General features: G+C 38.8%; 1 protein-coding gene across 3 annotated transcripts in view; it reads right to left on the bottom strand.

The window, feature by feature from the left end:
• The window catches only part of AP2A2 (adaptor related protein complex 2 subunit alpha 2), a 55,541-nt gene that overhangs the window by 14,041 nt on the left and 14,594 nt on the right, over positions 1–26,906 (bottom strand). The window contains exons 2-12 of one of the 3 annotated variants that reach the window (XM_080344973.1): positions 25,160–25,228; positions 15,249–15,391; positions 14,438–14,631; positions 11,908–12,037; positions 10,848–10,949; positions 7,207–7,315; positions 6,558–6,708; positions 5,963–6,131; positions 4,708–4,845; positions 1,249–1,431; positions 111–208 (exon numbers count right to left, since the gene is read on the bottom strand). In XM_080344973.1, the coding sequence (XP_080201099.1) occupies positions 111–208; positions 1,249–1,431; positions 4,708–4,845; positions 5,963–6,131; positions 6,558–6,708; positions 7,207–7,315; positions 10,848–10,949; positions 11,908–12,037; positions 14,438–14,631; positions 15,249–15,391; positions 25,160–25,228 (1,486 nt within the window). The remainder of the gene's footprint in view (positions 1–110; positions 209–1,248; positions 1,432–4,707; positions 4,846–5,962; positions 6,132–6,557; positions 6,709–7,206; positions 7,316–10,847; positions 10,950–11,907; positions 12,038–14,437; positions 14,632–15,248; positions 15,392–25,159; positions 25,229–26,906) is intronic. The other 2 variants (XM_080344974.1, XM_080344975.1) reach the window with 2 other exon arrangements.

Here is a 26,906-nt window from a genome sequence, read left to right as displayed (position 1 = left end):
TAGTAATGCATTAAGGATTACTTGTTAACTGGCCTTTAGGAATACTGAACAGACATTACATTCTTTACAGAAAGCGTTACTACTTCAATTCAGTATTTCAACTGCCTTACCTTGATCTTGGATCACCTGCTATCAGATTACCAAATTCTCCCAAGATGTAGCCACCTACTTTTACAAGATTCTCATGGCATGCTGGAGCTTGAAGGGCCTGTAAGAACATATTAATAACCATCAATCTCTAGTCTATCAAAAGATCTTTTCTGTCACTTCCACGTCTAGATTCCTAGACTACTCTCCTGTAAGAGCAGACTATTTGTCTAGGCACTATAAAGCACATATAAGAAAAGCATGGTAGGTGGTATGACTTCAAAAAAGAATCTCTAACATAAGCATTACTTGCTCAAGAACACTCTTAGGCCCATCTAACAGCACTGTGGAGTTTTGAGGACAGATGCAGCTGTAAGATGTAAAGATATAAGGTTTGCCCCTACACCTTTAAGGGTGTCAGGAGGACATTATTAATGTAAAACTTCCAAGAATGTGCTGAAGTTGTCCAACAAAGATACTATCTTTATTGAGTATGAAGAAACCCATAGCAGTGATAAGTTCTGAAAGTCAGTTTAAACATTCAGGAAAGGAAAAAAAAAAAGCAAAAAAAAAGCTAGAAGCCCATATGAAGCAAATGTTTTCCTTTAATAGGTCAAATTCCAATTTTATCAGATCCTGAGCAGAAGGAATTGGGTGTATGTTTCCAGAAGTATCAAGTTATCACTCCAAGTGTTTTGGACTCCTGCATACAGGGGGAAAAAAAAAAAAAAAAAAAAAAAGCAAAAGCGAGGGGTGCAAAAAAACAGAAGCAGCAGCAAGATGCCCTGTAAAAGGCTTCTATTTTATGTACATTTCAGTAATTTTCCAGGTAACATGATTGCCTTACTAAGCCATGCATTCAATGCCACTCACCAAGATAACAGAAAACCCAGCAAAAGCCCTGCCCTCCCTCACCAGAACAGAACCAGGTGTATTCTACATTACTTAAGCCAAAGAAGCTTCTCATCAACTTAACACAGTCTTTGGCTCTGAAAATCTGTGCTGCTAGTTTTACAGTACACTTCAGCAGTGCTTTGTTGAAATATTAAAGATACTTTTACTCCTCCCTAACATGGGGAAGCATCCACACTTGCTAGATCACATTGTGTTTTCTTAATTCCTATCTGATTTTGAAAGTGAATTGAAAATAGTTATTCTCACCTCAAAAACAGTCTTTGCTGCATACCCTTGAACATCATCTCTGTTGATGACAATCTGAATAACTCGATACCACACTTCTTCGCTGACATAGTCACCAGCAATGCGAATCAGATTCAAGATGGTATCCACATACCAGGTATAATCCACTGCATACTTCTCAGCTAGAATTGCAACTTTCAGAACCTGAACACACATAAGAGAATAAAGACAGTTGACTAGCTTCTATTACAAGCTGCGTATCAAGATTCATTTCCACATAATCCCCTCTGATACCCCATCATATCCCAAAAGCTTCAGATATGTCAGTTTGCTCACTTGCTCCAAGAGCTAAAGTGAAAGAAGAACATTGAAATTCTGTGCTAGAACATGTCAGTCACCAGGTGCATAATGCTTTCCCCATAACATATTCAAATATGCTGCATCTGTGACTTTTCAACAATCAAGAGCAACTCAAACATTTTTTGCTTGCTATAAAAAAAAAAAAAAAAAACCAAACATCTAAACCATCACTGAGACACAACCAAGCAGGAAACTGGAGACCTCTAAAAAAAAGTGGAAACCCAGGCTAGCAGAGACAGACCAGAGTACCCAAAACATAGCTGACTTTCTCAGGTCATACTAAGATTCCTATACCCTGAAGCAAATAAACAGCATAGGAAGAGACTTATTCATTGTTTTTTACCAGCTGAAATTATATTGACCTATTCTTTTAAGAAGAGTAAGTTAAAAAAATAAAATTCAAATATCTGACAAATCAGGGTAGATTGCCAACAGCAACAAGATAGTACATGAGATAAATCAACTAACAATGTGTTCTCTGTTAACATCCAGGCAGTGGAAGGAGGGACAGGTGTCCTGGGAAGAGTATAGGGACACTGCCCAGCTGTGTAGAGATGAGGTCAGGAAGGCCAATGCACAGCTGGAGCTGAGCTTGGCGAGGGATGCAAAGAATAACAAGAAGGGCTTCCACAGGTATGTCAACCAGAACAGAAAGGTCAACAAAAGCGTGCCCACTCAATGAGCAAGACTGGCAAACTGGTAACAGTGTACAAGGAGAAAGCTGAGGTACTCAACTATTTTTTTGCCTCAGTCTTCACTGGCAAGCTCTCTTCCCACACCTCTTGAGTGCATGAACCATAAGACAAGGACTGCAGGAGCAAAGTTCCTCTCATTGTAAGTGAAGATCAGGTTGGTGACCATTCGAGGAATCTGAACATACACTAGTCTATGGGACTGGACAAGATGCATCCACACCCTGCCAAGCCATTCTCCATGATATTCAAAAAGTCATGGCAGTCAGGTGAAGTCCTCAGTAACTGGAAAAAGGGAAACATCACACCCATTTTTAGAAAGGAGGACCCTGGAAACTACCAATCTCTCACCTCTGTGCCTGGCAGATCATGGAATAGATCCTCCTTCAGATTGCCTTCAGTTATGCATACAAGGGACAGAAGCTTTCCAAAAAGTCAGTGCACTATTTTTTTCTGTCTCCAGAAAAAGTGGTTCAGGTACTCATTTTGTAATACTGTTCTTTGATAGCATATAATAGAGAAAGAAGCTGCTTTTTCCCAGTTAGTAGGATGGTAGTATATTTTGAGTTTGATTGTATGTCATAGCTTCCATCGAAACTGCTTCAAATACCCCAAGATCCAAGTACCCTGCTAATCTGAGCTATTAAAATACTGGTATCTTCGAGGATATAATACCTTAAATACTTGGGTCCTGAATCTGAAGAAAGTAATTGCCAAACCTCGAGAAATATTTTGTTGTAAAAGTTGATGTGGTTCAGAATATATGAGTATTTTCATCTGCTTGTGTTGTTCATTGATAAGATGAGAGGGATACGGATTTAATGGATGGACTGTTTGGTGGATGAGAATCTGTCTGGATGGTCACATCTGAACGGTAGTGGTCAATGGCTCAATGTCTGGATGGAAACCAGTGACACGCAGTGTCCCTCAGGATACTGTACTGGGACCAGTACTATTTAATATCTACATCGATGACACAGACAGTGAGATTGAGTACACCCTCAGTAAGTTTGTGGATGCTGCAGTTGACAAGCCTGAGGGACAGGATGCCATCCAGAGGGACACAGACAAGCTCAAGAAGTCAGCCCATGTGAATCTCATGAGGTTCAACAAGGCCAAGTGCAAGGTCCTGCACCTGGGTCAGGGCAACCCCCAGTATCAATATAGGCTGGGGGATGAAAGGATTGAGAGCTGTTCTGTGGAGAAGGACTTGGGTTTACTGGTGTGTGAAAGATTGGATGTGACCTGGCAATGTGCACTTGCTGTTCAGAAGGCAAATTGCATCTTTGGCTGCATCAAAAGAAGTGTGGCTAGCAGACTGAGGGAGGCAATTCTGCTCCTCTATTCTGCTCTGGTGAAAGCCCAGCTGGAGTACAGCAGCCAGCTCTGGAGCCCTCAGTCCAGGGAACACATGGACCTGTTGGAGAGAGTCCAGAGGAGGGGACATGAAAATGATCAGAGGGCTGGAACAGCTCTCCTGTAAGCACAGGCTGAGAGAGTTGGGGTTGTTCAGCCTGGAGAAGAAAACGCTTCAGGGAGACCTTATTGCAGCCTTTCAGTACTTAAAAGAGGCCCATAAGAAAGATGGGGACAGACTTTTTAGCAGGGCCTGTTTTGACAGGGCAAGGGGTAATGGTTTTAAACTACAGGTGAGAAGATTCAGGCTGGCCATGAGGAAGAAATTTTTTACTATGAGGGTGGTGAAACACTGGAGATAGGCTGGACAGGGCTCTAAGCAACCTGATCTAGTTGAGGATGTCCTTGCTCATTGCAGGGGACTTGGACTAGATGACCTTAGAAGGTCCCTTCAAACTCAAAGTATTATGTGATTCTATGAAGTCAAGAAACTTCAGCAACTAAGGAAGTTAAATAATTACCTTAAGTAGAGATTTTGGCTGCTATTCTAGGAAGGTCATTAAGTGAGTATTTCAACTTTTCCATTTTTTTTTCCTACTGGGAGGAAGGAAATATCATGCTTCTCTTTTAGCTCATTATAAGGTATTGTTTTGGAGAGTCCTTAGACTGAATATTCTCACAGCACACACTGTATGAAATTCTACCTACAAATAAGTATCACGCTAATTTTTGAAGCTATTTACAATTAACTAGACTAGGACGTAACTCTCAGATCTAGAGACTGCTCACTGATAAAATTTACTTCACTTTCTATATGCAATGCCCAAAGACTAAGATTAGCTTTTAAAATTCCCAGTTTCCAAGGGATTTTTTCACCCCCTCCCCATTCATTTAATCTAAATAAGAATATTCCTTCCTATTGGACTACAAACATAAGAGTTTTTCAACTTTTAGTTTTTAAACCACCATGAAAAAGAATCTGTGTCACAGACTACCCAGCATCCCAATCAATAAATGATACCTATGGTGCCAAGGACAGCTATGAAAAAATAAGGAAGCATAAATATCTCACAATTTCTTCTCTAATGGAATAATCAGCAGTCTCCAGATAATTCAGCATTTCAGCCACAATCTGTTGGGCATTGCTTCGGTCACACATTGCATATAGGAGATCTACAGCTCTTTGTCGTACACTTACATCTCTTTCAGTCTGCAAATGGACACATCGCAAAAAGTCAAGATAACTTCATCTTTATTTAGAAAGCACATGTAACTTACTGAAGAAATGAAATTTACTACAATCCACAGTCAAATTTAAAAGAAATACATTTTCATAATCTTTCAGATGCAGAATAAACTTAAATATACCCTTCAAACAAGCTATGAGTTTCTCATGTTATTCTCACTTTTGGTCACCTAGAAAAAGGTCTCTGGAGACTCAGACAGATTGATGCTTTTTGATATTACAAAAATTCACATCATCAGGTTTTGTTTCTCTAGTATATATATTCAAAGCTGTGCAAGTGCTGAAAGGACAGAAGAGTTTGTACAGAATACTCCTCTATTAACTAGGGTGAACAGTCCACTGTACACTAGGTAACTGGCACCACTGCCTACAAATGCATTAATAACTGGATGAAACTGTCACCATGCCAATGGGCATTTAGCTAACCGCAGGTTTAGTGTTGGACTTGCTTTCTATCAAAAGAATCCCAGCTAGATCAGATATGTACTTTAAAGTTAGACAAATGTATTAATAGACTACAGCATAAGTTTGGAAGAAAGCAACACTGACGTGTGCAAGTTCACATGCAAATCAGTCTTCCTCTTTTGACCTCTGCTTTTTCACATAAACATGGCCCGGGAATGTGTCTTTCTGGTTTCTTGACTTTGATTCTGCAGTGGAAGTTCACCTGCTGTACCGGTCCCCATAAAGCTACTGCAGTGAAGGAATAGTGTCTGATACCAGCAAGACAGTAATGAAACTGTCTTCCCAGCATTTTCCATTTAGAAATTCCACATTTTAAAAGAACTATTCATCTTTAGTCTACAGGTTGAGGAGATACCAAAGTTTTACATGAGGCACAGCTACAAGTATATTTACTAACAGGCTTCAGAGAAACTGAAGCTGACCTATATTGTTACCAGCACAGCATGATTTTGTAGGACTAAGGAAAAAACCTAAAGCAGATTTCTGAGAATAACTCATTTGGTCCCCAAGCATTATTACCTCAACTGAAGATGGGGGTCTTGGGGACATGGGGAAGAGGACACTGATGCAGGGATGAAGACAACACTCAAGACAGACTGCACACTTATATATTTACCTTCAATGCATTGATAACTGTTTCTATGTGTGTTTTCACAGCCTCATGTGAGAATTCAGAGCTGGCAAGCGTGCACATGCTTTCCAGTGCTAGGTAACGCAAATTAGTTTCTCGGTGCTGCAAGAACTGACCTAGCTGGTTACAGGCACGGACTAGTAGATTTGGCTCACTGCACAGAACAGGAGAGAAAGTGAAAGGGTTAAAAGCAACAGGTTTGAGAACACCAAATACAGAATACTATTTCTGCAGTGGAAATTTCTTAAAATGCCTCAAAGTGTCTGTGAAAATGCCCCACTAGTGAAATGAAAATTCAGCTACTGTGAACAAATAATCTCTGTTGGATTAGAGTGGTGGGGTCAATGCAACAACACAGCAGCAAGAAACAAAGCAATAGAAGTATGCTAACAGAGATATGGTTCATTAATACTGTTCAATTCCATTGCTGTGGCTGTCTTCCAATCTAGTAAGCAGCTTCATATTCTGTTCTCCCATTCTTCCCGTCCCAAGTAAAACTCCATTTAGCATTCAAGACAAATCCACAGCGTTTCACTTAAAATATCCTATCCTGTATAATACAAGTGTTGTCACTACTCACCTGTCATGATGTATAATTAAGCTTATTGCCTCAAACAGCACAGCATTCTTTGCATTTGAGTGTTGTACTTTTTTTGACTTTGGTGGCTCCTGTGCTTTGTTAAGGATAGTTTCCAGGCATTCTGTTAGACGACCACGTACCGCAGGGTCTTCTGGAGAAGAACAAGCCGTTGGACAACTTCACTTTGCTCAACACCCTAATCCCTATCTTAGGCCTCCCACCTTGCTAAATCTGAACAAACTGAAGTATTCTGATACATTAAAAACCGTTCACCCTTCTCCAACATACAGCTGGCAAAATAATTCTAAGCCACAGTTCTATTTGGGTGAGAACAAAATCCAAACGCCATCTACACTATAATATATTCCAAGATTTTAATACAGTTCGTAACATTAACTTTTTAAAATGATAGTTGCAACTGGTTTGTGTGATGCACACCAGATTGATGCATTGCTCTAAGCTACGTGGCTTTTTGAATTATATTGTGTTTAATTTTAACAAATCTGAAACACTTGAGTACAGACTTCAGTACCCTTGTCTTAAGACAACATGCTTGCGCTGCAGGTTATGGCAACACCACATCACAGTAGCTCTTTTGAGATAGTGTACTGCATAAAAGAAATGGCCACTGTTGTGATTTGTGCATTACCTGGAGGTGGATAGCACTGTAACAGCCTCAGAAGTTTCACAGATAACCAAGGAGCAGGAACAAAGTAGTATGTATAGTCCTGAAGATCTGTTGATGCAGAAGTTACAATCTGCAAAATAAGCAGACAGCATGTTAGCTACCATAGTTAAGTGATATGCAATCATGAGAATGACCCAAAGAACACCTTTGACAGAGGCTTCACCACAATTTTGGGTTTTTTAATAATGGGATGGCCTACACAACACCACATTTGCTGGCATCAGATGGGATTCAACTTTCTCAAAGAGGGAAGAGAGTCTTTTCTAATAAGCTGGTGGGGCTTACTGAGAGAGCTTTAAACTAGATACAGTGGAGGAGGATATCAGGTTTGCCTGTGACAAGCTGTGGAATGAGATGCCAAGGTCCTTCAGCTGGTGGCCATGAGACATGTTGGCCACACCAGAAAAGACTTGCAGTCTTATGTAGATAAGCCAGCGGCTCCTGAGGTAATAGAAGCCAACCAGAAAATACCAGTGAAATACTTCAGAGAAATTAAGGTGTGTACCTCTAAGAAGGTGACAGGGCCAACAGCCCACTGAAGTGCCTCTAGACTAGCACATGCAGCATGGGCAAAGAGGAGCCACTGTGCGGCTAAGAAACTAGGACCTAGTGGCCATTACTGAAATTTAGTGGGACAGATCCCATGACTGGACTGTGGCTATCGATGGCTATGGGCTGTTCAGAAGGGACAGGCAAGGAAGGAAGCATGTAGGGTTGCCCTCTACATCAAGAGAAGGATAGAGTTTGAAGAGCTCTCTCTCAAGAACAGTCATGAGCAGGTTGAAAGCTTATGGTGAAGAATCAGAGATCAAGGCAAAAACGGTTGGCATCTACTACAGGCTGCCCTATTGGGGAGATTACTGACAAAGACTTCTTAATCTAGCTACAGGAGGCATCACAATCACAGGCTCTTGTCCCACTGGGGGACTTCAACCACAGTGACATCTGCTGGAAAAGTAGTACAGTGAGCTGTAGGCAATCCAAGAGACTCCTGGATTACATTGGGGATAACTTCCTCAGTCAGATTATAGACAGTCCTATCAGGGGGAATTCAATACTGCACCTGATGGTCACCAATGCAAGTGAGATGATCTGTGACATCAAGACTGGAGGCAGCCTGATCTTGCACTTGAGAAGTTCATAGTCCTGAGGGATGTGTGACAGGCAAAGAGTAAACTCAAGACCCTGAATTTTAGGAAAGCTAACTTCCAGTTGTTCAAAGAGTTAGGCAACAGGACCCCCCAGGAAACTGCCTCCAGGGCCAACAGAGCAGAACACAACTGGAAAATATTTAAGGAGGCCTTCCATTGAGTACAAGAGCTTGTGAACCCCAGGTGTAAGGAAGTGCGTAAGAAAGACAAGAGGCCAGCATGGATGAGTCAAGACGTGCTGGTCAAACTAAAGGGTAAGAAGGAAATGCACAGGCAGTAGAAGGAGGGACAGGTATCCTGGGAACAGTACAGGGACACAGCCCAGCTGTGTAGAGATGAGGTCTGGAAGGCCAAGGCACAGCTGGAGCTGAACTTGGCAAGGGATGCAAAGAATAAAAAGAAGGGCTTCCACAGGTACATCAATCAGAACAGGAAGGTCAACAAAAGCATGCCCACCTGTCCTGGTTTTGTTAACAACAAGTTTCTCTTTTAGTGAATTTCCCTGTCAGCTAAAGTCTTCTTACTAACTGCAGTTTTCTGAAAGCTAGATACTTGTTTTGGTAGACATAGCAATGGTATGCAAGGTCATTGATAATTACGCATCTCCCAAGATGTGCAAGCAGGAGGTAAACTGAAACTGACCAACTGAGTACTCCATCCCATTCACATGATACTTCACATAAAAGTGGGAGATCATGAGGATCTCATCCCTTTTCCTTATGGCCGACATTAGGAGAAGACCTTGTGAGTCATCCCTGCAAACTGAGGCCTAGTGACAGACTGAATCCAGTTCTGGTTGGCTGCAGAGCCCAGTCCAGGACTCTGGATGCTGGCCCAACATCTGCCGGAGCAGCTGCTGGGACTTTCAAGATTGGTTTTGTATATTTGTATTATTGTATCTATTTTTATTAGTAGCATTAGTAAAATATTTTTAATTTTTCCAACTCTCTTCTCTCTGTCCTTCTTTCCCACTAAGGACAGGTGATTGGGAGGGAAAGGGGGAGGAGGAGGGGCAAAGGGAGAAGGGTGGGGGGAGGAGGGGGGCTAACAATACATCTACCACGGTTTATTGTCGCCCTGCAATCAAACCTTGACACCACTTGATGAGCAAGACTGGCAAACTGTTAACAGCGGACAAGGAAAAGGCTGGGGTACTCAACCATTTTTTTTTGCCTCAGTCTTCACTGGCAAGCTCTCTTCCCGCACCTCTTGAGTGCATGAAACACAAGACAAGGACTGCGGGAGCAGCGTCCCTCCCACTGTAAGTGAAGATCAGGTTGGTGACCACTTCAGGAATCCGAACATACACTAGTCTATGGGACCGGACAAGATGCATCCTCATCCTGACAGAACTGGCTGATGCAGCTGCCAAGCCATTCTCCATGATATCCAAAAAGTCATGCCAGTCAGGTAAAGTCCCTGGTGACTGGAAAGCACCAGCTAACACCTTCAGTAAGTCATACACCAGATCAAAGAACTTTCACAGAAGAGGTTTATACCCACAGTAAAATGTGGTAAGAATTAGATTAGGTTTAAAGGAGAATATCCTTATTCATGGATTTCTCCCCCCTCCCCCCCTGATTCTAGTGCATGTATGAGTTTGGCATTAGCTTTGCTCAATGAAACTAAGTCTTCCTGCTCCATTACACAACAGCTATGCACTTCCCTCAGTATTCCCTTACTTTTGAGTATGACACAAAATCTTCATATTTAAAAAGAAATTAAGTTCCTCTGAACTACAAGTAATTTTGGGTATAACACCACATAGATCTGGGTCTAAAATACATTTTTGAAGTAATACCCTCCCAAATCTTGCATAACTTCAAAACAGTAACATAAGTTTTCCAGTATGAAGACACTAACTTACAGAAATGCCTCTCCACTCCTCCCTGCACTCTCTGCCCCTGCTTAACTGCCTACACCCATTTACAGAATATCAAATGCTTAAGATTATTAACCTAGCAGCAGCTCAAAAGAAGGAATAGAAAGCAGACTCATCTTGGTAGAAGCTTAAATGAAGTTAAAAGTACAGGCTGTATTTTTGAGGGTTCTGTGCAGAAGTTTGCAGAAGTCTCTGATCCAGCTACTCTTTGGTGTTGTAGTAACAGAAAATGAAGATTAGAAACTGATCTATATCACAGGGATCCTTTCAAACACAAGTAGTTAAGAGAAAGACATCTTTTTGCTACATATACTTGGAGCATAGCAAGGACTACACCAAGAAAGTTTGGGCAAGCTAATAGTTTTCTGCTCTAGTAAGCAACAAGTATTAAAGGAGATCAGCTGAACCAGCTATATGAAGCAAAACTGAATGATCTTCACTTTTAATGGTACACTAGACTAATTCGACCTAGAAAGCTGAACATATAAGAAACAGTAAGATAACTTGACCTCAAAAGCTGAGTAAATTAAGCAATAGTGAAGTATTATCCTAGTCAGCATTGGACTCACTCTGCTTAATCTAGACACTGCCAAGGAGACTGAAGTTTTAAACTCTTCTGGGTTCTTCTGTGCCAAAGTGGTGATCAGACTTGTAGCTGCAGTAACCACACCCTAGAAGAAAACAAAGCAATACATTCAATTTTCTAACAGTTTAAGATGCTGCCCATTAACATCTTTCACTTCAATTATTTTTAATATACAACAAAACTAAGTTTATCCCTATGACAAAGCCCCACACTAAAAAGCCCTTACTTGGATAGCGGGTAGACTAACTACACATCTTCAAAATCCAACAGGGTTTTAACTAACATGGTACTGCCATGTTTGCAGAGCATTTAATGCTATTTTTGTATTAGCTTTGTGTCATGTTTGTATAGTATAACATGACAGAAAGCTATATTAAAATAAAGCCTGGATGCAAATTGTCTTATTACACAAGAGAAGCATGAGTAGAAGAAACAGGATGCAGCAGATAATCCAGAGAATTCTGGTAACCCAATGTGAAGAGAGGTCTTCGTTTAACACAAACATTTTATGTTACTGCTGAAGCATATGTCTTAATAGCTTTACTCTCCTAAAATAACTAGATGGAGGGGTGGGAAATAAGTTTCTTACCTAGAACAACAGGGTTTGCTGAACAAGCAAGATAAGAATGACAACACGGACACCACAGGACAAAAGTTCAAGCACTGACAAATCAGGCCTTGTGCTTTTTAGTGTGGGTCTAATCCTAAAAGGCCTATGAAAATTAGCATTATCCCTATGCAATATGACTTATGATAACAAGGCACAAGATCAATTTATTTACTGTCAGAGCAAAAGAACAACTTGTGCATCCTATTCTTATAACTCCAAGAAAAAGGTAAACAAAACTTTATTAAAAATTAATATATTCAGCAACTAAAAATGGACATCAACTCCTTCCATTTCCTTCCAGAAGCCTGAAGAAAACAGAAACCCACTTGCTTGAAAGACTTGAGAAGAAATAAATTAAGAGTGTATTTAACAGCAGAAGTGCCATCATTCCTTTTACAGTGTAGGCTTGAGAAGTGTAATGAAGCTTATTTACCAAGTGCTGGTCATTGAGGAGATGTACGACTCTAGATGTCCAGTCTCCCATAGGGACAAGGTCAGGAGAAGTTCTATATAAACGCAGCAAGCATAAGGCAGCGCTCTGCTTCACACTATCCATAGTATCTCTGCAACACATAAATATGGATTTAGAATATAGTGGTTAAGTCACAGCAATACTTGCAGGCCAGCATTATGCTAGTTTTTGCACTGACTCAGCACCCCTCATTAGGTAGCATATTTTCAACAGAAGTTGAAACAGAAGTTCACTAAACTATTCCTGTGTTACAGAATTTGTTGTTCTTAATATTTTCCAATGTTTAACTAGTTAAATTTTCAACCATTACGTATCTCCAGTAGCCTCTACAATGATTCTTTGACTCTTAGAGTGACATTTCACATTTCTTTTTATCAGAATTGAAACTTTATCATTAGATGAGCACAAGCTTCTTCCAAACTGACTCAAGTTATTTATAGTAGACTACATTATGCATCCAACCAAAGCTGGACTTCCTGATAGGGTCCTGCATATCAGATACAAATCATTAACTATTTAACACCTTCAGTACCTACAGATAGCATGCAAGTCGGCTAGCAAGCATGCCACCCACAAGTCTATTCACCTTGCCATCTGTGCTGCTGGCACAGAAATAGACTATTTTAAGAGCAGCATGCCACTACTCCAGTGAACTCCCTTTCACAAAGTAGTCAACTTAACATTTTGTATGTTGCATAAACAGTTTAAAAAGTGTAAAGAGCATTAGCACTGAAAGTTTTAAGAGGCAGTTTATACTGTGCAATCTTGGTTAAATGTTCAGAAACCTCCAAATTCCTAATAGAAGTTCAGTCCACCTATTCTTCATGAATTTACCAATTTTCCATGAGATCAAATTGTACCTCAGTTAAATAAAAAAAGAAATTCAACAACAAAAACCACAAACAAAACAGAAAACAAACAACAACAACAACAACAAAAACGAAACAAAATACTACCACCATCACCCACACACCACAAAACCAAACCTATTTCTCATCTCCCTCCAACTTATATTCAAATCAATGCAGCTATGCTAAAGTTGCAAATGTAACTGACAGTGCTCATTCTGCACAGGTCACTTAGATATGACTTGTACATATACATATTACATATATCCTCTTAGAAACACAGAAGGAATGAGGTCCCGAAGACTGACTGCAGAACACAAACACAGTTCAAAGTTCAAACAAGTCTGAACTTCAGGTGCTGTGCTTTGTCTACAATTGATGACCCCAAATGAAATTTTTGGAACTTCTTAAGGTTATGATATTAAAATTCATGACTCATCATTGCAGTGTTGTCTGCACTATGCTACATGGAGAACAGCACCCAGCAAGGGCAGTGCAGGACAGGACAGCAACAAGGCTGATATGCTGTCTCCAAATGTGCTTCCTCTCACAAGGAATTCCATGTCTGAGAAAGGTGGATTCTCTCCCATTTCCTTGACCAGACCCATATTGAGCATGAGGTGCTGGCTGCTTATTCTTCTCTTTCTGGCACATACTACATTTCAGCTCTGCAAAATAGTAACAGTGTTCAAGTGTGGCATTATAGAGACACTATTTCAAGAGTTCGTAACTATTTCCCAAGACTTTTGACACAACTAGATATCACATTATATTGTTCCTTGTTGCCAACTCAGACAGTGCACATAACAGACACAGTCAGAATTAGTGTTGCATAAGCAAACATTTCCAGCATTTGCAAGCTCCAGTGCTCGACATTTAGAGTGTTAATACAGTTCTTACACGTTACTTTTTTATACTAATGCAAGACATTTGTTTGTTATAAAACATGATCCATACATATTCCAAAACATTTCATATCTGTAAGAGAATTTAAATATACTGTTCACATTAGGACATTCTAAGTTTCAAAATAAATTAGCCTTGTAATCACAAGTTTCCTTTTAGATTTACTTAATTGCAGTTCCAGACACTTGCCAGGCCTGTACAGAAACTTCTAGCAACACAAAGGGGAAGTCAGGAAGTTGACAGTGACTATATGCCATTTACAGGAATTGTTGTTCACATGGCTAGTAGAAGAATCAAGAAAGCTCACACAACATAAGGAATGTGAGAATATTCTGAAGTCAGGACCATTTAAATAAGAGCTTCCAGTTTATATCAAGATTTGAAGTGTAAACACCTACTTAGGTTAATTCATTCTTTTCATCAGGAGATAAGGAAAGTAAAACATACACATTCCAGGGATGTTCACTGCCACATACTAATACAGTACAAAACCCTTGATTACAACACAAAGCTGTAAAAGCCTATTCAAGATATTTACACAGTCTTAATTTCCATGTTGTATTTATACTTTTACAAGCAACTCCACATTCAAGTATATCAAAGTACCTGCAGTTATTGGAAATTGCATGGCAAGCCCAGAGCTGTACAGCTCTAACCATGGATTAACTTCTGCAATGCAGCCACGCTGCTGAAAAGGTTTATTGGTGTTGTACGTGAAGGAGGCATATCATACCTACCCAGCTACAAGTATTTTTGGAATTTCTCCAGCAAATGCTTCTGCCATCTCCCGGCTACCCACATTAGCAATACAGTGCAGTGCAAGCCCCATGAAGGTGGGGTTGCGGCTGGCCAGATCATTCTTGATCGCATTGTTTATTAGGCGAATCAGCTCACTGTTAGAGTTCACTAGAACGGAGATGAAGAGATATCCCTGTGATTCAGAAAAAGGAAAATGAAAACTGATTTTAGCTGACTTATATTATGTTTTCTATTAATGCCACAAGTTCTCTTCCAATACTAAGCCTGTGGGCAGAAACAGATATTTAGATAACAGCATGAAGGCTAGAAAGATTAAGTGAAATAAACAAAAACTAGTAAGTTTAGTGTTACCCTAATTTATCAGTTTTTAAGTGTTTCATCAATCTGTTTCAGCATATACTCAGAAGATCATTTTGAATGAATGGGAGCAAATAAATCTGGCTTATTCAGACACTGGTAAGCTGCATGTACCTGATAAACACAACTTTTCCTAGGAAAGTTTGAAGAGGTATTCTGAAAATTAAAAGGTTACTTACCTTTTAGTGCAAGACTCAAGGCAGTTTCTTAACAGGAGTAACAATTTTATACAGAGTGCACATTTTTGCTTTTACAATTAGTACAAGTTTCCCTGTGCACAAAGGTGTGTAGATTTCAAAATCACTCTTAAATCCAAAATAAGGCTTGTGGGGGTGGCATGGGAGTAGAATGAAGCAAAGTCCTTTACAGGCTACAGCTGAGGTAGGATATTAGACAGAACAGCTTTTCTTTTATAGAGATTGAGTTACTCACAATTTGTTTCTCTGTATATCTATTGGAACTGAGCAGGTTTACAGCCTCCATGTGACCAAAGTCAATGTCATGCCCCAGGAGAAAGATGAAAAGCAGTTTGCAGACATATTTTTTCTTACTGTAACCATCCAGAGCCTTATCCCCTGGAAAGCAAGGAAACAAAGAACAATTAAGACCTATGCTGTTCCCATACCTGTTCCCTCCCCACCCTGGTTCCACTGAAGTACTTAATATCTTACAGTAACAAAACTTACAGTCATACCTAGAAATTAAGATTGACATTTGATTCACTATATATCACCCTACAGAACAGGAACAAACTGAGGGTTCAGCTATTACAGTACCTGAATTTCATTAATGTTAAATGTATTGTTTCAGCTTTTATTCAGTCTACAGTGAACAAAGTGCTAATTATCTCTGATTTAAAATACTACAAGTCTTTACACCATTCTGTGCTAAACACATGAAAGTGATCACAAACCAAAGGGATGTCAGACAACCAAACAACTCCTGGGTTTCAAAAAAGTTATTCCTGGTCACAGAACACAAGTAGCTTGTAGCTATTCCTAATGGACCAAGACAGAAAAAAATCAACAACACATAGCTCTGAAAAACCTGAGCTGTCACTGAATCAACAAGACATAATACTAGTTTTAAATATTTATCTAAATCTGAAATTCATTTAAGAAAAAACCCACAAACAACAAAAAAATAAAACCCCACAAGATTTCAGTGTTAATTCCATTTACCATTATCTATATCCTAAAGGACAGTCATGTAATAATGCTGTCACCTAGCCCCATAATTATCCTGCTATGTCCTTAAATTATTTTCTTGCTAATAGGCAGTACATATGTGTTTACTCAATTTTTATTTTCCTGTTTCTGTTAAAAGCAGCTATGTCTTCCATAGGTCTTCTCTTATTAAACCAAATATCAAACCTTTATTACAGCAAAAGGTCTTAACATACTTCCTGAAGTGCACCACAGCAGAGAACTTGACAAAATAAAAGCAGCAAGTCTTTTTAGAAAGACAGAGTGATAGAGGTATATACCCCAAAGCCTTGAAAAAATACACTGAGATTACCATGAGAGCTTTAAAGTGTTTGTAAGGTATTTGCAAGTGTTTCAGTTTTGTAAGAAAAATGTACCCTAAATAGATTGGGCCATATGTTGCAGTATTGCTGAATTTTAGAAGCTTGTAAAAGCTACATGGAACAGTGCAACTGCAGGCAGACCACTTCTGAAGAAACAGGCTAAATACAAACATAAACTTTTTTCAGAACATCCTCTCCATATCCCAATTCAGAAGAAAAAGGAGCACCCACTAAATCAAATAAGCCTGAATGCTAGAGAGTTCAGAATGCTAGAGAGTTCAGTCAGGGTAGCAAAACCTAATAGACCCTGCTGCCTAAAAGGCTATATAAGGTCCTTAGCCTCTGCATTCTGGGCCCAGAATAACTAGTCTGTCAGATCAATGTGCATTCCTTAGTGATGGGCAGTTCAACCAGAATAGCAGTGCATAAAACAAAGCTTCAATAAGATAGCCCTAAATCATTGCCCTTACCAAAAAGCTCCAAGCAACATTGCTTTTAAAACAATTCAGATTTATGTAATAGGCAGGTAAACATATAATAAAACCCCTTAATACTACAGAAGCTTCTCATTGCTCCTTTTCATCCACTGGTACAGAAGCAGGTTAGATTTTCCCATGTCACATGCATCTACAGCTCCCATAGATTTCACACTAAATTCATTGACTGTATAAAAACAGAAATCTTACCACTATAAACTAAATTTACAGTTTGTGAAGGAATGAATACTACCATCAATGCACAAAGCCATGTAACGTTACTGAATCAAGAGAAAGCATGCTGGCACACTGAACTAGATGATAAAATATTATGCCTATAGGCCACAACTATGTATTTTTGGGAGGTTGCTTTCTATTTTGACTCTAGAAACTTCTTTTACTTAGTTTTATTTCACCTGAGAAAACAAATTAAGCACACAACTATCATTTTAATATGGACAATGATACATTTCAAGTTTGAGTTTTTAGCCAGCTGTTGATTTTTTTTTTTTTTCCCTAACTGGCATACACAGTGTATCAGTTGCCACCAAAAAGAAACTTCACCCTAAAGCTATTTTTATGTTGTACAAAGAAGTTGCCTTCAGGTCCATACCACAGAAGCCAATACATGTCACATTTTATTTACATACATGAAACAGTGTTACTGACCGTACTCATGACAGTGAAGTCTTGCTACACTGGATCCTGTCAAGATCCTCTGAAAACAGCCAGCTCTGCAGAAAGCTGCCTAAAGACATGTTTTCTTCAAGCTACATTTACAGTTCACTACCATAAGGCAATTTTCCTGCTGAGTCAGCAGCCAAATGTATTCAGTGAAGTTTGCTTTACTAGACACCTGAATTAACATTACAAGAACCAGAGTGAAACATCCAGATGAGGCATGGGGAGAAAAGGGTGGGTTTCTTTCTATGTTATTTCTTTGGTTGGTTGGTTTGCTGTTTTTGTTCGGTTTTTGTTTTGTTTGCCTTTTCCCCCCTTCTTTGGAAGCAACATTGCCAGAGGGAAAAGTAGATATTCAGCCATGTCTGTATATCTGCTGTGGGCTTCAAACTATGTCTAGAGCAGCAAAGGAATAAAACCTTCAGTATTTATAACAGAGAAAATAAATAACTCCTGTTATACTATTTTCCCAATACAACAGTAGTCAAGAGCAGAAGTTTCCTCCCATCCCATCAAGGCAAGGAGACGGAGATCAAGGATCTTTTCTTGCCTGAGGACAGGCAAGAAAAAAAGGAAAAGGCAGAGCGATTCCTTTAGTTTTAAAACATTTTCCAGCTGCTTAAGAAAAGTTTATACAAGATCTTAGCACTTGATTTTCAGTTGGTCTTCTGCATAAGATCTAGTAGGAAAAGAAATAATCAGTGAATAAACTGGGAGGACTTTATATTATTCAGCAATAAGAATATACCAACTCAGTACAAGCCAGCTGTTTCCAGGTGACTGATTAAAGGAACAGGTGATGCTGGATACCGTTACCAGGTACTATCATGATTCACAGAAAGGGACACTAAATAAACTGAATGCGTTTTAGTCTTCCTCTAGTGGATGAGATCTATGTAATTAAGGACTTGCTACAGTATTTAGTAACATTAATATCATTTGTTGCTTTTCTCAGCCATACAGATACACCAAAAGGCATCAGAAAGTAGTTTTCACATGAAATTTACTCTAAGTCAAAAAAATCCCCAAGCAGTCTCCAAGACTGGAGTTCCCAGGAGTCCAAGAAACTGAATTGCAACTGGCTGTTAGTGTACAACCCAAAAGTCACAGGTATAAACCCTATTCTCTCATCTTATCAAATGGCTCTGGTGTTGACTTTGTGAGATGAGAAGGGAAGAAGGAATATAGAATTCTGCAGCACAATTACTTAATGAACAACATAAGCAGATGAAAGTACACATATATTCTGAACCACATCAACTTTTACAACAAAGTATTTCTCAAGGTCTGGCAATTCCTTTTTTCAGGTTCAGGACCCAAGTACTTAAGGTATCCTCAAAGATACCAGTATTTTAATAGCTCAGATTAGCAGGGTACTTGGATCTTGGGGTATTTGAAGCAGTTTCGATGGAAGCTATGACATACAATCAAACTCAAAATATACTGCCATCCTACCAACCAGGAAAAAGCAGCTTCTTTCTCCATTATGGGCTATCAAAGAACAATATTGTAAAATGAGTACCTGAACCACTTTTTCTGGAGACAGAAAAAAATAGTGCACTGACTTTTTGGAAAGCTTCTGTCCCTTGTATGCATAACTGAAGGCAATCTGAAGGTTCTCAACAACAGGCAAGCTTACAAACTAGGCCAAGTTAACAGTCAATAGGAGTCTTCTATAAAGCCTTATTAGTTCCCAGCAATAATAAAACATAGTCTTTACAATTTTATTTAATTAGCTGAGCAATTTGAAAAAAAAAAAAAAAATGAATATTGAGTATTACAGTCAAAGGTCTCACTGCAGTTGTCTAACTCCAGTTGTTTTGAAGTCTTGATTCAGATTCTTACTGAAATTTCAAGTTTAACTATTCAATTCCTCTCCCTCCCACACAGTGTTTACAGAGAGTTATAAAGGTAATGTTCAAAAACATTAGTAACACGTCTCACTGATTAAGTATGTGCTAAAATAGTACAGCTTCTCCCAGACTCAAGCAAACATCCGAACAAGGGCAGAAGGAAATTTCACATGTTCTGTTTATTGCAATACACAAGCATTTCTTTTAACTCAGCTCATTTTTAAATACTTTCGGGAACATCTGCAAGTACTGCAAATCAAGCCAGCAGAAACAGGAAGTATTCAGAACACACATCAGCAGGTTTTGAGCACAGTGGGCATTTCAAAGACTACTTGCTTTCCCTGAAAAATTTATTAGTCATTTTTCTATGAAAGAAATTATTAACAGCCAATCAGCAAATAGCACTATTATTAAGAAAGAATTATTACTTTCACATTTCAATGCATCACCTCTACCATTTCAATAGGGAAGTTCTGGTTTTCATTGCTCATAGATCTCTTTCAGACAGCTTTCCAAAGAGGAAAAAATGAGAGAGAAATGCATTATGAGACCCTTTGGTTCCCAGGCAGCACCAGGCAGTCTCTAATTCCCAGGCAGTCTCTAATTCAGATAATGAGTTAAAAAACAGCACCTGCTTCTGAATCTAATTTAGTACGCTTAAACAAACAGCCTGCTGCACAATTACAGAGCCTGCTACCAGCCAGAGGGGACAATCCTCTGAGATGGTCACCAGGGGTAGAGGGTAAGGCAGCCTGACAAGTCTAGTCTCACTAGCATCCAGACAGGTGGTTGCTATCTCAAAGACAATTTTAGCTTCTACAAGTGCAACAATGGCTTATACAAAACAGAACAGACAAAACCTTTAAGTGTTTCTTTGCATTCAGTATGCTTCCTTCTTAGGTTGACTCCAACCTATGTTCACACAATTCAGTGCTATACTGTATCAGAAGGCCTACTCTTAGCTTGGAGGCTAAGAAAAATGAAGTTGCTTTTTATGAATATATCTACACTTTGATAAAAGATTTGTCTTTCCACAAGAGTGATAGTTGAAACCCTCTAAATAAAAGGCTGAATATTTTTGGCAGGCAACCCATACAAATCCATAAGCTAGTATTTATTTACCATACTACTACCATCAGAACAGTATTACTAGAGCAGCCCTACAACTCAGGTGTGTAGTGTGTAGTTTGGGACAACAGAAGACTTGATCAAATTTGAGAAAACAAGTGAGTTGAAGAAAAAAAAAAAAAAGGAGAGATTATCAACTGACACTGGGGCCCTCCTGCACAAACCAAAACTAAGATACACTAGCACATCTGAAACGTAGCAGCCACTCTTGTAACACAAACCCTATTATGCAACCAGAATAAAACTAAAATCTAATGCCAGATCTGGCAAAAAAAAACCCCAAACATTCTTGAAAGAAGCAGAGAATAAAGTTATTTTGACTGCAGAAACAGCTTATAGATTTGTGGACAGTCTCATTAGTACACAAACTCTGCTATGAGAGATCAAAACAATGCAACAAATTAATAAACCAGATATTTTTTCATTCATTTATAAAGCAATTACTATTCTTGATAGCCAGACTTCTGGTTTGGCTCAAGCATGGGAGCAAAGTCAGCTTGGAGACTGAACACACTAAACAACAGGAATAGTATTTCTCCACTTCAAACTTAACTCCTACAGCTTCTGCTTTATTACACGGGTGTAGTTTCTCTTTACTACATGCATCTTATCTTACTTAACGCAGAAGCATTTAAAGCAACCGTCAAGGACACACTGACCTCAGCAATGCAACTTCCTCATGCTGCAACAAGAGACACAGTCACCTTAAGTACAGAGATTCTAGATTCCTTCTGAGCTTGGAGCACAGAAGCCAGATCAGAATTCAACACCATGGCGTACATTCCGTCAGTTCAAAACCAGTATGGCTTCTCCAGAGATGTACAGCCTCATCCCAGTCCGTTAAATACCAGGCTACCTAAACATAAGGCAGGTAACAGGCTTGCCAGCTACTTGAATGATAGAACAAAAGTAAAAATACTCAGTCTCTGGCTGTAACAGTACAAGAATATATCTTTCAGGTTACATGGGGTGGACATCTAGATACTGCATTAGAGTATGCTGAAGAGTTTAAAGATCCAGAGGAAGGAAAGGATACTTCTGGTATACCAGTCTCTTACACTAGTCTCAGGCAAGAACATATCTGTGTCAAGAGGCACTACTGCCAGCCTTGATTCTTACAGTCAGGCCTTTCCCCAGTTACAGAAATGCAGCTAGTCAAACAGCTGCATCTTCAGCCAGGTTAATTAACCCAGGACCCCAGTATTCCCCATAATTACTCAAAGGTCTCCATCTTAAGTTCATGGTCACACATTTGTCTTAATCCAAACAATTTAAAAACGTTTTTAGAAGTCAGAGCTACATAAAAAGAAACTGGGTTAAACTGAATAATCTTCACTTACACCAAACATAAAATGCACAATGAAGGTTTGTTTCTTTTCATACAGCCCTTCTGCAAGGAAGAACCCATGCAGCACAAAGCCTGTGTAGAATATCTGCAGCAGAAAGATACATGGCTATCATCTCCTCACACTCTCAAGGCCCAAAGCAGTTATAGGAGTTTTCCAAACTCAGTTTCTTCCAAACTATGATATAAGTCCAGTTTTTGTTCAGGCTACATCAAGTTGTTGTCTCCAGTTAAGTAAGGCTTTTCATGTAAAATCCATACAAATTCAGAAATAAAGTAGCCACAAAGAAGATCAGCTTCTGGGAAGGCTTCATCAACTTTCACTCAAGCTACTGAACAAGCACACATCAGTATTTATCTGAAACTATTTTAACTGATCTTAAAGGATGCTACAAAAGTTATACGGGCTAAAGTTATTGCACTACCTTGCTGAAAGCACCTCTGTTCTCTGATCATTGCCTGATTCATGGTTCTACTGAGCCAAAGATTCTTGTATCATTTCTCCCCTGCATCACAACCAGACAAGAATCTACTGTTCACATATGTTTAACTTTTTTGTACTTAAGCCATGAAATACCTTGCAAAACTGAGAAACAGAACTGGTTTTTTTATGGACTGTGCTATCAGCAGCTCTTTAAACTATGATTATCCAGTGATACAACACAGCTATCAACCTACCTATGTGAGCCAGAGAATGCCATTCTGACAGAATTCAGTTCACTTAGCACTTCATTAGTGACCAGTCTTCTTAAAGTTAGTAATACAGTGGCTTACACTACTTTATAAAGACATTCACAGAAGAGAACAGCAGAGATGAGCTAGAGGAAGTTCAGTGAGCAGGTCTGACAGAACCTCCTTCATGCTTCAAGCACACTGGAACATACAGTAGGCACTAAGGTTCTACAAGAGCTTCAATAACTTTTTTTTTAATGCCTTTTGAAGTTTTCATATCTTCAGTGCAAACTGAAGACTTGGTCTGATGAAAGCTTCCAGTTTCATTAGTGAAAAATTGATTAGGTTTTACAAACAAATTAAAGCTTGCCCATCAACCAATCAAGATAAAAACAGTGGTGTAGCCTGAACTTCAGTTGCTGAAAGAATTAGATTACTCTGCTAGTGAGACTGCAGCAAGCTTTCCAGCTAGGCCTTGACCTCTAGTTGGTCTTGATGGCAGAAGGGCATACCTGGAATAACTGTTACTGTATCTACAGGGAAAGTGACAAGCTGATTTCTAGAAAAAACTGTCCTGTCTAAACAATTAAGTAAAGAATTTAGGTGCTGAAATTAATTTCAGCAACAGCTGATAACCAATAATGCTGCTAACAGCAAGTCATTTTACAAGCACACACCAGCAGAAAACAAGCAGTCTTAGTGGCTGCATCTTCCAGATTAATCAACTTAGTGAAATTAGTTACAAGATCAAGTAACATGAAACCTCAGCTAACTTGTACAGAAACTTCTTAAACAGTTTTTAAACTAACTCAGTCTCTTGATCTGAAATAAAAGTGTCCAGTAGAGATCCTACTTGGAGATTAAACTGACTTATTTAGAGGTTACAATTTTATGCTTACATTTTCTAGGCAATAAGATGATCCACTTCAATCTTACAGCTGGAACTGAGAATAATGGCTCTTACCCTTGCATGCAGGTTTCTAACAGACCCTTGAGCTAGATGCCACTTCCTCAGTGTGCATGCATACTTAGTACATGAGGGCAGTACCTGCTGGTCAGTGTTTGGAAAACTGACATAAGTGGTCACCACAACTAGAAAAATCGATACATGTTTTAGACTTGGATTGGGTGATTGGTATAGAGCAGACTATGCAAAGCCTGCTACTTTCAGGGAAACAAACCAAGACACACTAGGAAAAAAAAAAAAAAACCAACAAAAAAAAGCAAAAGAAAAAGCCAAACAAAAAAAAAAAAAAAAATCCCCCCCCCAATTAAAAACAAATAAACAAACAAAAACACACCAAAAAAACCCACAAAAAAAAAAAAGCCAAACAAAACACACATACACACAACACAAACAAACAAAAAAAAACCCCAACAAAAATAACAAAAAACCACCCAGACTAATGTTAGTGTTAAATGGAAGCTTTGCAATGAAACGGAATTGAAAAAACAATGTGACAGCATAGGGAGGTGACTAAATGAAAGTTCCTTTTTCTATTTACCCTAGAAAAATAGCCATTAAAATTTCCACAGTTATACCCTACAACTGAAGTTACCAATCCAGTAACTTCAAGTATGTTGAAATTTCTAAGAGAAAAACATTAGCCATGGCTTCTAATTTAGATTTCTTAGCTTTTCTTGAGTGTCTTGCACTCTGGTCAATTTTTCCCTTCCCAGCTGTTGTTGACACTCAAGTTTTTGCAAGTCTTCATATGCCTTTAAGAAACATACCACTTAAAAAGTAGCAACAGATCCCTATGAAGTTAAGGAAAGTTATTTTGGGCTTTGCTAATGCATGGAGTATTCCAAATAGTCTAAGTCAGGATAGATAATTAAGGTAAACTGCTTTAATCCAAATACAGCAAATTCTAAAGCTACATATAATTATCTCCACACTGCAACACCTCATCTAGCTACACATACAGCTGCATATCTAGTCAAACAGAATGTCTACCACAGCCACTACTGGTAGAACTCCATTCAAAAGCATCTCAACTCCGTCTCAGAATCTTTAGAATTTGAAGCCACATACACAACTTGTATACAGTCACGGCACGAGTTTTACCATATGTTGTTTAGAAGTGAATTACTGCCTCTTGGAATGTACAAGGATGGAATTAGTCACTGCATATCCTTTGTTTCATATGAATAATTTGTACTGCTGTTGCTTATGGGAGTGGTCAAGATGTATGGCTTCATCAGCTACACATTTTAATCTTAATTCTGCTAGAGGACAGCCTAACCCATTGCTTCCATAAAGAAGTCAAGTAAGGGGGAAGATAGGGGAAAAGAGGAGAAGCTTAAACAGATTCCATCTTATTAGAAATAATTACATCCACCCATGTTTCTTCAAAGTAGCTCATGGCCTTCTGGAAGAAAACAGGATGAATAGTCGCATGGTTAAGAGGAAAAGTACTGGAAAAAGTTTTCTTTGATACAGGAGGGAGTTTTCTTCTGTTATAGCAAAGAGTCACAGGACTGTCAAGATGTTCTGTAGTTAAGAGAACATTTTCAATAGTTAGTCTAACAGCCTGCTCTAGCATTTGGCTTGCATCAGCAGTTGACAAAAAGTCAAAGTATGTAAAAACAAAACAAAAACCTCTAGAAGAATGTCATATGAGGAAATATGTATAGTTTAGTACGATCAAGTCACTTACCTTTAAATTTTGACCGAATGTTTGCTAATTCTTTATTTATTCTCTTTATCTCCGCTTCTTTGCTTTTGCCTGAAACAAAAAGAACAGACATCAAGATATTGAGCTTTGGAGAGCCCACTGCCACCCTAAGCTTCTCTCTACCCAACTATGCTGTGTGAACATGCAAGCATCAGGAGAAATTATTACTCTCCCTTTTAGGACTAAATGAAGGCAAGCATCGCAGAGGCAACTTAAGCATCACTTCATAGAGGAATTTGAGAAGCTAAAAGGATATAGCTGTTTAAAGAAGCTTTGCAGACTTTAGATAGTATCAGTCCATACAATTAATCTGAGATGCCTTTATTACTGACTTTCACAAATGCTTCAGTTTTTCTACTCCTTAAACTGGCAAGAAAAAACTTGATTTTACCTCAAATTTTATTACTAGGTAGACAGTGCTCTGGAAAAAGAAAAGAGTCCAGTAAGCACAATCTTATAAACAGCCTGTGTTATTCCTCACCTTAAAGATAAGCCAATTTACTGTTTCTGTATTGAATGGTCATTCAGTTCAACAGCTTTAGAAACACTCTTAACAGACACTGAAGAGGAAAAGCAGTAAACTTATGAGTAGCCCAAAGACTCAAAGACCTCAGACACATTGGATACATACATAAATTCAGACTTACAATATGCCCCATGGAAGTCACTTGAAAAACCAGAAGTATTTAAAATTCATATTTTATTAGGCGACTTTACTGCCTTAGGCTTCTCAGCCCTGTTTATATTTCATATAAATTTTGTATTACAATAATAGACATTAGGGTTTCTAGTGCCAATTCAAGTTAGATATTCAGACAAATAAGCTGCAGTTTAAATTCTGATAATGAAAGCTTATTGAAGTAATACTTGCATTGTCCAAACCAAAGCAGCTCTTTAGCATTTTAGGTTTTGATGACTGAGATTTCTACAGAGGTCTGGGTCCATTATCTCCTACAGGAGTAAGCACTGCGGGGTAATATATCTAACTCGGCCATTATTTCAGTTGCTTGAAGACTGAGGGAAGCAAATCAAGGCCACTTCAGCAATGCAGAACTGGTCACCTAGTTGTACTAGAAATTCAGACCTGTAACTACTCAAACTTTCAAGCAGTTTCCAAAACATCAACTGGCAGCAGAAAAAATACAACTTCCTTTACCAGCCTTTCAAAGCATCTCCAATCTTTCTTCTTTCTTCTACATAACCAAAGCAACAACTCACAACATTTAAATATCCTACTACATGTGCATGTCCAAACCTCCTATGTCACCCAATGACTGTTAATCACTCCTTTACCTTTCTAAAGATGATCTGACAGCAGGTCAGATGAAAAGTGATTAACTCACTCAAGTACACCAGTGCCTCAGGATAGGTTAATATAAAACCATTTAAAAATTAAGAGAATCTCACAGCAAGTACAAATTAATCTAGATTGTCATTTCTTGATTTGCACTCCAAAAAAAGAAACTGCACTTATATGTACTTCCAAAACCAGCTCTTGCATAAGCAAAAAACTCATTTATATTAACACGCCTGTAACAATGTCCACAAGAGTACAGACACATGGTAAGACTAGCACACTGTACAAATGGAAACAAATTAGGCCCAAAATAAAAGCAACTACTTCAGTTTGTCTTGTCATTTGAAGAAAACACCTACAGATTTGCTCGAAATTCATTTTTCCATTCTACAACACTGTTTTATAAGGGGCACTGCTCAAAACACTAAAGTG

The sequence above is a fragment of the Nesoenas mayeri genome (genome assembly GCF_963082525.1).
Source record: "Nesoenas mayeri genome assembly, chromosome: 5".
Taxonomy (NCBI): domain Eukaryota; kingdom Metazoa; phylum Chordata; class Aves; order Columbiformes; family Columbidae; genus Nesoenas; species Nesoenas mayeri.
The sequence above is the reverse complement of the archived record's forward strand: the minus strand, read 5'-3'. Positions and strand labels throughout refer to the sequence as shown.